The 10905-nt window shown below is 34.3% G+C and overlaps 1 protein-coding gene across 1 annotated transcript; it reads left to right on the top strand.

The window, feature by feature from the left end:
• The first annotated feature begins 8740 nt into the window (after window positions 1-8740).
• On the top strand, window positions 8741-10631 carry LOC104229569 (transcription factor RAX2). Its single transcript, XM_009782227.2, has 3 exons — window positions 8741-8963; window positions 9110-9239; window positions 9888-10631. Exons 1-3 carry the CDS (start codon window positions 8828-8830, stop codon window positions 10573-10575), a joined length of 954 nt encoding a protein of 317 aa, XP_009780529.1. The 5' UTR covers window positions 8741-8827; the 3' UTR covers window positions 10576-10631.
• Window positions 10632-10905: the final 274 nt, after the last annotated feature.

The raw sequence follows: 10905 nt of genomic DNA, 5'->3' as shown, positions 1-10905 counted from the left end.
TAATAGTCCCAGGGTTAAAGTATTTCAGTGCGTCCATGTACCTGGGTAGAGATGAAAATGACTTATCCCAGTCACCATAAATAATTTCAAATGCACGTTTGCGCCCGAGATATGCCTTTCTTTTGGTTATAGTACACTCATATTCCTGGTGGACGGATGTAATACACTCTTTGATCTTGTACCTAATGGACACTTTCAAATGTGAAATCAAGACAAGAGAAATCAAGTCTACATCCAAGTTGAAGTGATTCTAATTAAATGTGTCCATTTCACATCTGTGAGTGCTAATATATTTACCCACTTTCCACAACCCTGTTTTCTTCTTGATCGCATGCAACATCCAGTTACAGCCCATAAAGTTTCTACGATATACGACCTTGTATACCTCCGGAGTTGACTCCCTTACCGTCATCTCACGACACTCTCTTATGTTGTACATTTTTACAGCCCTATTTAAGCGAGCTTTATCGGGAAAATACATGCCATTTGCCAACACCGTTGGTCTAGACTCATCCCACATTGCTGACCGAAATTCGTTAGCATCCCTTTTGAGGGCATCCATATCCGACATACTTGGAAAATTATCAAGGTAGGGAATATTTCTCTCTTGAAACGGCACGTGGGACTCGTACACTCTTGGTCTAGCGGGAGGTGGAGGAGCATGCTCCCTCGTCAGCTCAGGTTCGACATTCACTTCCTCCTCCTCATCACCCTCGTTAGGGAAGGGTGTGTCATCTCCAGACTCATCGGTATTGTTGTCATTATCATTGTTATCTTCCTGACTCTGTGCATCTGCCAAATCATAAGTAAATACATCGTCTATGGGAAACTGAATGAGGTCAGGACCATCAAGTTGCTCGTTTTCACTGCACAAAAAGAACAAAATGATATGCTACTCAAATTGATAAATATTTTACATATAGCTATATCACTTTACTTACAAGTTGTACTGCGTTGACATTCCATGATGGACATTTTCCTATTGGTGAAGACTCCCGGATGGACCACCGTGATCCAACACGCCAGAACTACGCATATTCCAACTGAGCGTGGGGTCATAACTTGTAAAATTCATATCTGGATGGTACCCCATGTGAAAAATACGAGTGTTATTACAAATTCAACTCAACAAAAAATAAACATCGTAACAGAAAGGAAAATTGAAGTTTACCAGTCGTCTTGTCAATTATGTAAAATATGAGAGAAATTATTTCCTCACTCCTCGTTCGCCCGCGGAGATAAGTTAAGATCCGGCCAAACTCTTTCAGCCGGAACATGTTGGGCTAAAATTGCTCCAGAATAACCACTCGATGACGGGGGATTATCCTTGCTTTGCGCAATCTCATTATTGCCAACGTCTTTAGCCTTGACGTACATTTTCAATAATTTTATTACAATAAATTTCCTGTATTTATCCGGAATCCGCAAAAAAATCTCTAAGAGTTTCATCATCTTCGATGTTAAACTCAGAATAACAAGCAAACCCATGCAGAGTCACAGAATACGGAAATCTACCGGTTACTTTAAGGTTCACCGAACGTTTCCTCACACTCATTTTTTTACGTAACAACGATACCAATTTATCGTACTCCATTGTAAGCGGCAATTTAACATGACACTGTGGAGATGAACTATACCTCACAGAGTTATTCTCCATTACAACCTCACCCCCCCCCCCCCCAAATATAATGAAACCCTTATTTTTTGCTCTTCAGACATTATAAAAAATGCTTGATAACAAGAAGAAAAGTTTGAACGGAAGTTAGAATATTTTTTGAATGGATTTTCATAAAATCCTAACGTCTTTAAATAAGGCAATACCTAGTCTGAGGGGGTGAATTTTTTGATGTATAACGTGGTATTACACCGCGCTATACCCATTTGAATTATTGTTATGCAAGTTAACCGCATGAGACTTATTGGTGTGCCCACAAACAGGTATAGCGCGGTGTAATACCACACTATATATATTTGAATTACAACTATGTCAGTTAAATGCAAGAGGCTAATTGGTAGGCCCACAAAAAGGTATATCGCAGTGTAATATCGCGTTATATATAACACGATATTATAACACACTATATATAACGCGTTATTATACCGCGCTATACTTTAACGGCAGAAACATCGTTAAAGTATAGCGCGGTGTCACACCTCCTTTTTCCGCCCCCGCGAGGGTACAAGGGAGTTTTTTCCAATTAAAGGACAGTCGAAACGGGATTTGTTTATTTATTTCAGAGTCGCCACTTGGGAGATTTAGGGTGTCCCAAGTCACCAGTTTAATCCCGAATCGAGGAAAAGAATGACTCCATATTACAGTCCGCGAACCAGAAATCCGGATAAGGAATTCTGTTAACCCGGGAGAAGGTGTTAGGCATTCCCGAGTTCCGTGGTTCTAGCACGGTCGCTCAATTGTCATATTTGGCTTATTTATCTGATTTTAATACAATTATGAACCGATGTGCCAATTTTAACTCTTTACCACTTTATTATTATTATTATTATTTTTTTTAAAAAAAATTGTGAACATCGTTTAAAAACATGTCTTTGGATTGGGACACATAAAATGCATCCACGATCCGGAACGTATTTTTATTCAATGTTTTGGGATTTGGATTTGGGTCGCATAAATGCATACCCGTGTTTAAGAATGTATTATTATTATATCGCGCCTAAAGCAATTAGCGATTTATTACTTTGGGGTAGAGCCGTGAAATTTGCTAAAACGACTCCTCCCTAATTCTAAGCGATTAAATGTACATTTATTGAGGGCCCCGCAATCTATACATTTCATTAAGCGAGGCTCATCTCATTTATTTGGACAAATCTTAAAACGACTACATTTTTCTATAAAAATGAGTCTCTAAAATAAAGAAAGAAAATCCTAATTTATTACTAGCTTTTATTATTTTAAGAAGACATGACATGCTAATTGCTTGATTAATACAAATATTGATGAAAAAGGAATTTCACTCTTAATTTCGAAATTATAAATAAAATAAAAATTCAACAACTAATATTCAAAATAAACAAATATAGCTAGATTAAAACTCAGCATTGTTATTTTTTTAAAAAAAAATTATTGAGATTAATTATTCACAATCATTTGAAACTAGATTTAACCATAATTACTAAAGCTTATTAGAAAGTTTATTAGACTTAAACGTTCTCTTAATCTTGCTTAAGCTCAAGTCATGCCTTAATGCCTAATTTACGATGTTTAATTTAAATTCGTGTCTTAGCTAAATTTAGCTACTTGTTCATGATCAACCTATAATCTTGAAGCCTTCATAACTAGTGAATTAACCTATTTTGCCGAACTGATTTATTACAGACTAACTTATGATATTATTTTCTTATTCCAGTTATTATTTAGTAATTCATGAAATAGCTTAAATACAATCCAAGCAATAATCATAAATGGTAAACAAGAAATCAAACTATACAAAAATTCGGATTCAAGATCAAACAAACATAATATGAACATGAATTAAATCTAAAAATAAAAACGACGGATTCAAATGACTAAAAACCAACATACTTCCCTTATTGCAACTAAATTCTTTTAGGCAAATGACAAAACAAAACTAAGAAGAAACAATTATGAATTTAAACTTGAACTTTAACAATATTAACAATTTCCGGAAAATACATCAAATACATGAAACAAATTGAAGAAACAATTAATTAAATTTCAATTTGAATCTAATAAATATTAAACTAACAAATATTCACTTAAACAACAATGCAAACATGAAATAAACATGAAAAATAACTAATTAATCCTTCCTTTGAAATCTGAAAAATTTATCTAACAAACAACATATGAACATGAACTAAAAATTAATTCAAACGATAAACAAAACAAACATTTGCCGATTTTAGATTCGAAAATATCAAAACAAAAATGCGGACAATATAAATGAGATTCAAAAAAACCAACTAACCGGAAATGAAACGACGAACAACGATTGTAAACAAATCCGTCCGGGCTTCGACTCAACGAAAAACCCTCGACCTTTGACAAAACGAAGAAGACGAAGCAACAATGAAATAATAGCAACTGTTGCGACGAGCAGCAGCACGCAGTCCGTCGAGAAGCAGCATGAAGCAGACGCCCTGGCAGCAGCACGACGGAGGAAGAAGAAGCAGCGGCGGCGACAGGCAACAGCAGAGGCGACTCCACACAGCAGCAGCAGTCGACGTAGTAGTGCGAGCAATTGACGCAGCAGCATGGAGAAGATGGCGACAAGGTTGTCGACTAAGTTTGGGTGGTGTCCGCGTGGGGCTGCTGGAGGTCGACGGACAGTAGCAGCTGGAGCGGGGTGGAGGAGTCGATGGATGCTGGACGAAGAAGAAGAAATAACGAAGGTGTTCGGCGAAGGGGTCATCGCTTGGTTTGAAGGAGACGGAGGCAACGGGGTCGTAGCAGCCATGAATGGCTGCTGCGTGCACTGTGTGTGTGCAGTGAGGGTGAGGAAGATGGAGGGGCAACCATTGATGTGTGCTTGAGGAGGCTTGAGGAAGAAGAAGAAGAAGATAGGAGGGGGGCGGATGGCTTAGTAATTTTAGGGTTTTCTCTTCTAATTTTTTTTTTGTTTTGTAAAAATGAAAGACAAATGGGGTTTGAGTCTTTTGGGTTATGGACTGGGTCGACCCAGTTCGAAATGGACTGGGTCGTAGGGAAGATTGGGCCAATTTTTGGGCCTGTGGCTTGAAATTGAAGAAGAGGCCTAATTCCGACTTTCTTTATATTTTTGCTTTCTTTTCTTCTTTTATTTCTCTAAAACTAAATTATAAAAATACTTAAACTATTATTAAGAATTAAATTAAGTTATAAAAGCGCAAATTAACTCCCAATAACAATTAACGCACAATTAAGTATTAATTTAGCATAAAATTGTATATTTGGACATTAAATGCTAAAAATGCAAACGATGCTTATTTTTGTAATTTTTTAATTTTTGTAAAACAAATTTAATTACTAACAACTATAGAATTAAATCCTACATGCAAAATGTGACATATTTTTGTATTTTTTATTAATTTATCAAATAAACAAACACAAACAAATACAAATAATTATCCAAAAATATCACAAAAATACTCAAAATTGCACACCAAGGAAAATCATTTCATTTTGTATTTTTTGGGAGTATTTCTCATATATGGCAAAAATCACGTGCTTACACGCGGTATAATACCGCGTTATATATAGAAAAATATCTTTTATTTAGGCAATAAAAATGTATTTTAAATCCAAAAAGTTGGCGACTCGAGAATATAATATTACATATACATTTTGATTGATGGCTGCATGTTAACACATTTCAATAAAATATTCAAACAGACTTATCAAATCAATTTTAATGTACGGAAAATGTTGATTCTTTCTCGATGTTAAATAAAGTTTATTTTAAACCTTTCACTTGTGTTTGTTTTACTTTTTCCCTTTTGTTTAAAGTCTTTGACTATAAGAGGCAAAGTCGCCAACATTTCCATACTTACACACCATATAGTGGGGGAGGGTGGAAAATGAGACATTCAAATCCTATATAGTTCCTTGTTTTGTGAAGAATGACGAACTTTTCAAGCTAATATATAATAACAACTGATTTTATAATTAAATATTTGCAAATATTTAGTGAGTTTTTAATATATATATATAAAATTTGAGCTAGAGTTACTGAGTAGGGCTGCTTATCGGGCGGATTGGGCGGTTAATTACTCTTAACGGTTTGACTTAACGATTATCGGCTTTTAAATGCACTAATCCGTTAGCCACCCGATAAGATATCGGGCGGATTGGTATCGGTTTAGCTCTTATCGGGCGGTTTATCGGCCTATCATACATATTCACAAATCGAAATTACACGAGACATACATATCAACATATTCTTACCTATCCTCTGTTTTTGTTGTCCCGTTGTATATCCAGATCCTAGAGCAGTTTCAGCCACACATCCTTCACTTTACCGGGCTCAAGGTCTTTCAAATCTATTCGAGTACAACCAATGAATTCAGCAGCTTCATCATCATAAACTCTAATTGTTAAATGTTGAGTGGATATGTCTTCAACTATGAACTCAAAGTGCTCATTCTAGATCGGATTTAAACAGTTATCCTTAACAAAGGAAACAAAATCTGGCGTTATACATTCCTCATCAGGAGATAAATAAATTAAGAAGGACAACAATAGATGGAAGTTCTCTTACAATAACTTTGCTGGTCTTTGTCCTATCGCGTAGTGGACGTATAAACAACTCAACAAAAGGATCAGACTTCTCAATGATGTCTTTATTAGTCAACTCTTTGGCTTCGATGAGCTTGACTTATAATATACCAACTGGCTTTAGCTCCAGGTCACTGCAAGTAACGTTAGTCCTAGACACTAGATAGACAGAGTACTGGAAAGTGGAAACTAAAGTCAAGGGTTTTTGTCTTTTTTTATATTTAATATATATAAATCAAAATAAATTTTGAATATATATATATATTCTTAACGGGTTAACGGATTATCCGTTAAGAAAATTGAATAATCCGCCCCCAAACCGATAAGCCGTTAATAAAAAAATCTCAATCCGTTCTCCGTCCGTTAAGCCGTTAACCCCGTTACCAGTAAGCCATTAAGCTTCGGCTCGGTTCGGTTTTCGGTTTCGGATCGGTTTTGAACACCCCTATTAGTGAGTACGTAAACCCATATATAATATTCTAACTCTACCTCTGATTATTATATGTTGATTATTACTAAAAAGATAAGAGACCATTAGAAGTTCATTAAGTATTAGTTGTAAATGTTAAGTCATATATTGCATAAGAGGCTAGGTTATTGTCCTCACTAGAACAGATATACTCTGCTACTACAATTCACATGATTTGAAATACAAAATAAAACTTCTAATTTGGAGCATTATATTGTGACTTTTTCTTGGTTCAATTTGACTGATTCTCGAGTCACTAATTAACAATAAGTACACCAATAATTTTCCTTTTTTGGGAAATCATGAAGTGGGAATTTGAAGGATAAAGGGGTGGGGGTGGGGTAGGGGTTGAGAGGGGGCCGAGGGGGGGGGGTGGCTTGGGGGGTGGGGGTATTTGGGTACTGTCGAAGATAAATTCAACATCCTCTTTAATTGTAAGTAAATGACTTTTGAGATAGGAGTAGTAATGCACATGCCTACTTATCTCTCTACATCATTATCTGTACAAGAAAATTTAGCCATAATATTTGATTGGTCTTAACTTATATTTAAGGAATTTTTACCCCACTAGCTTACTTTTACTAAGTTAAATTTATAAAATTTATCCATTACAAATAACAGTGAAAATGCAAAAGTGTTTTTTACTATATTAAAGTAACTGAATCCTCCCCATTATTACAATGGTAAAATCATAAAACTCTTTTCTATTTCATTAAATAACTGAACTTTATCCATTATAATAATAAATTGCTAAACTTTACAAAGCATTATAATAAAGTCATATAATTATTTTTTCCTTATTAAAATAACTGAAGTTTACCCACTGATAAGAGGAATCAGGAATGAGCTTATGAAAATTGGAGGACTAAGTAAATAGTTGAATTTGTATGATTATTTTTTTCCCCCTAACTTTAGTGCCAAAAGATAATATGAGACTTTTGATCTTCATCTTTTTTAATCTTATTATTGTTGTTATTTTAAGCAGCCAATCAAATAGTCGGTCAAATTGAAACAACCTAATCATATAGGAAAGTACTATGCATACCAACTGCCCAGTTGTAATGATTATGCTGTCAATAGATAGAACTAGCTAGGGTCTTGTTGCATTATCTTGAATAAGGAAACATGAATTTCTTAGATAAGATTGCTAATTTAAGACAATTTCTTATTTATCTATATGGAATTTTTGGCACCCAAATCTCTGATTTAGAAAGTTCACCCACATGTATTACAGCTAATTAATATGAGTTTATGTTCTGAGTATTAATAATACTTTCTCCGGTCCACAATAAGTGACCAATTTATTTTTGGCACGCCCATTAAGAAAATACTAAATTCTATACAAAAAATACATAGTATGACTAAATTACCCTTAATTAAATATTTAATGTGAGTAGTAAGAAAACTTTTTAGCAATATGTACATAAAGGTAATTTTGTAAAACAAATTGAATTTTTTTTTGATTATATAAATTGACACTTATTTTGGACCAAAATAAAAAAGCAAATTGATTTGTGGAGTAATAATAGAGATGCAGCCTATGACTTGGCCTATATATGGCTATGACCAATCATATTCAATTGCTGAATTGTATGCCATTACTTAGGCAGACTTTGGATTCTTTCGCTGTAACAGAAAAAAACAAGAAGTTAAGGGCAATTCGGTACACAAGATATCTCGCGTATATGCATTCGAGGAAGGTCCACACACCAAAGAATATGATATATATAGACCGTCTACTCCTTGGCTTGAACTCGTAATCTAGGTCACAGGAAGATAATTTTATCATTACTCCAACGCTCCTCTTAAAAAAACAGTAACAAAGAAGAAAGAAAGACCAAGTAAAGCTAAGAGAGCAATGGATATATATATAATTTCCATTTCTGTTTCTGTTATATAGTAGTAAAATATTTTATGGTGGAAACTTCGGTCGTCTTAGTCTAATCACTCAGCTAGTGTAGGACAACTGATAAAATTGAAATTTAAGGTGTGTTCTTTGACTTGTGTATCTCTCTTAATAAATATATATTGCTGTCCAATTTCAGTCCTCTAAACCACCCTTTACACCATATATTTCAAAACCTTGAGAGAGAAACAAAGAGAGAGAAATTAAAGTAAGATCAAGAATGGGAAGAGCTCCATGTTGTGACAAAGCAAATGTGAAGAAAGGGCCATGGTCACCTGAAGAAGATGCAAAATTAAAGGAATATATTGAGAAATCTGGCACTGGAGGCAATTGGATTGCTCTTCCACAAAAAGCGGGTACATAGATTTTATTTAATTGCATTAATTTTTTTCAGAAAAAAAATATTAAAATCTTGATATGTTGGTCTTTTTCTTGATTTATGTTTCTTGTTTTGCTTTTCTTGTATACTTTTTTTAATTGTTGTATTCTTGGTTGTGATTAGGGCTAAGAAGATGTGGAAAAAGTTGTAGATTAAGATGGTTAAACTATCTTAGACCAAACATTAAACATGGAGAATTCTCAGATGAAGAAGACAGAGTCATTTGTAGCCTTTATGCTAGCATTGGAAGCAGGTATATATATATGTTCTATATTTATTTCGCTTGCTCAAAAGTCAAACCAAATACGAAGTATTTTTTTTTACCTTCAGATTTTTTTCACCTAAAATAAGTGGCATTAGAGCATATATTGAGTAGATTCAACTGAATTCACTGTTTTCAACACGGAACGTGAATATATATACTATGTGAAATCTACTAAATTTTTTACTATTACTAAATTCTGAACACGACGATCCTATGTTGGCTGGGAAAGAAGCGTAACTGTTGTTGTTATTATATGAAATTCTAAATACATAATTCCAAAAGTTTATTATATATGTTCAATATTGAGAACCTTAAACGTTGAATAAGTCAAGTTTATATCACGGATCTTGCCTCTGATATCAACAACAACAACATCATATATAGCGGAATCCGACAAGTGAGGTTTGGGGAGGGTAGCGTGTACGCAGATTTTATCTCTACCTTTGTGAGATAAAAAGATTGTTTTTAATAGACCTTCGGCTCAAGAAAAGCATAATCCCACCAAACATTAAAAGGAAAAATATATTTATGGCTTTGCATGTAGGAGTACTTTCAAGAATTGAAGTATATTTATAAGCTTTTTTATGTTTATGGTTATGAAAATTTAATTCCATCCCAAATTTAACACAAGTGCAGGTGGTCAATAATAGCAGGTCAGTTGCCAGGCAGGACAGACAATGATATCAAGAATTACTGGAACACAAAGCTCAAAAAGAAACTCATGGGATTTGTCTCTTCATCTCAGAAAATCAGGCCATTTCATCAAAATCAACACCAAATAACCACTGGTTATAATAATTATTACCCACAAATTTTACCATATTCTTCTCCTTCAACAACATTAACAACACTAGAAGCTTATAAATATAGCAACAACAATACTTTTCCATGCTATGAAACTATTCCTACAATCCCATCAAGTAGTTTCTTGAACACTGCGGCAGCTGCTAGTTGTACTTCAGGCATTACTGCTAGTACTTCCCCTATACTACAAATTCAAGAAAGTAATTATGTGGGTCCCACTACTACAACTTCTTCAGATGGCAGTGCAGAGTATGAAAATTTGGATTTTCATAGCTATATTTATAATGGGGTTATTGGTAATGAAGATGATCAGAGTAATTCCAAGTTCTTGATTGAAGGTGGAGGAAAGCCAATTAATGGAAATAGTTGTTATGTTGAACAACAAAATCCATTAGATTATAGTAGTTTGGAGGAGATTAAGCAGCTAATTAGCAGTAATAATAATAATAATGTTACATGTAATAGTAACTTGTTTCTTGATGAAAACAAGATAGAAGAAAAAGTCATGATGTACTATTGATGATCATATTGAATATTGATGCTGACCTTTTTGAGTACAAATCAGAAGATTTTGCAGTTTGGGAAAGGTGTTTTCTTTGGGGTGGGTGGTGGGGGTGGGTGGGGGTGGGGGTGTACTTGCAGATTTACAAGTGCGGACTTGGCTCTTGGGAATGGGACTTTGAAATTTGGTGAAAATTTCTTTCACAGCAATTCTCTATTTTTCTGTCATAACTGTTCATATTTTGCTTTTATTGAGCAAGCGTCTATTAGAATCAATATTTTTATATATTATTCTTTCTAGACCGCACTTATAAAAATACGCTAATATTGTTATTGTTTCTTTTACAGT

Source organism: Nicotiana sylvestris, chromosome 7, assembly GCF_000393655.2.
Source record: "Nicotiana sylvestris chromosome 7, ASM39365v2, whole genome shotgun sequence".
Classification (NCBI taxonomy): domain Eukaryota; kingdom Viridiplantae; phylum Streptophyta; class Magnoliopsida; order Solanales; family Solanaceae; genus Nicotiana; species Nicotiana sylvestris.
Note: the sequence above shows the minus strand (reverse complement) of the source record. Positions and strands in the feature narration are given on the sequence as shown.

Coding starts and splice junctions, on each gene's coding strand:
- LOC104229569 (XM_009782227.2), top strand. CDS start 8,828: ATGGGAAGAGCTCCATGTTGTGACAAAGCAAATGTGAAGAAAGGGCCA. Junction 8,964..9,109: donor TGCTCTTCCACAAAAAGCGG/GTACATAGATTT, acceptor GGTTGTGATTAG/GGCTAAGAAGATGTGGAAAA. Junction 9,240..9,887: donor TATGCTAGCATTGGAAGCAG/GTATATATATAT, acceptor ACACAAGTGCAG/GTGGTCAATAATAGCAGGTC.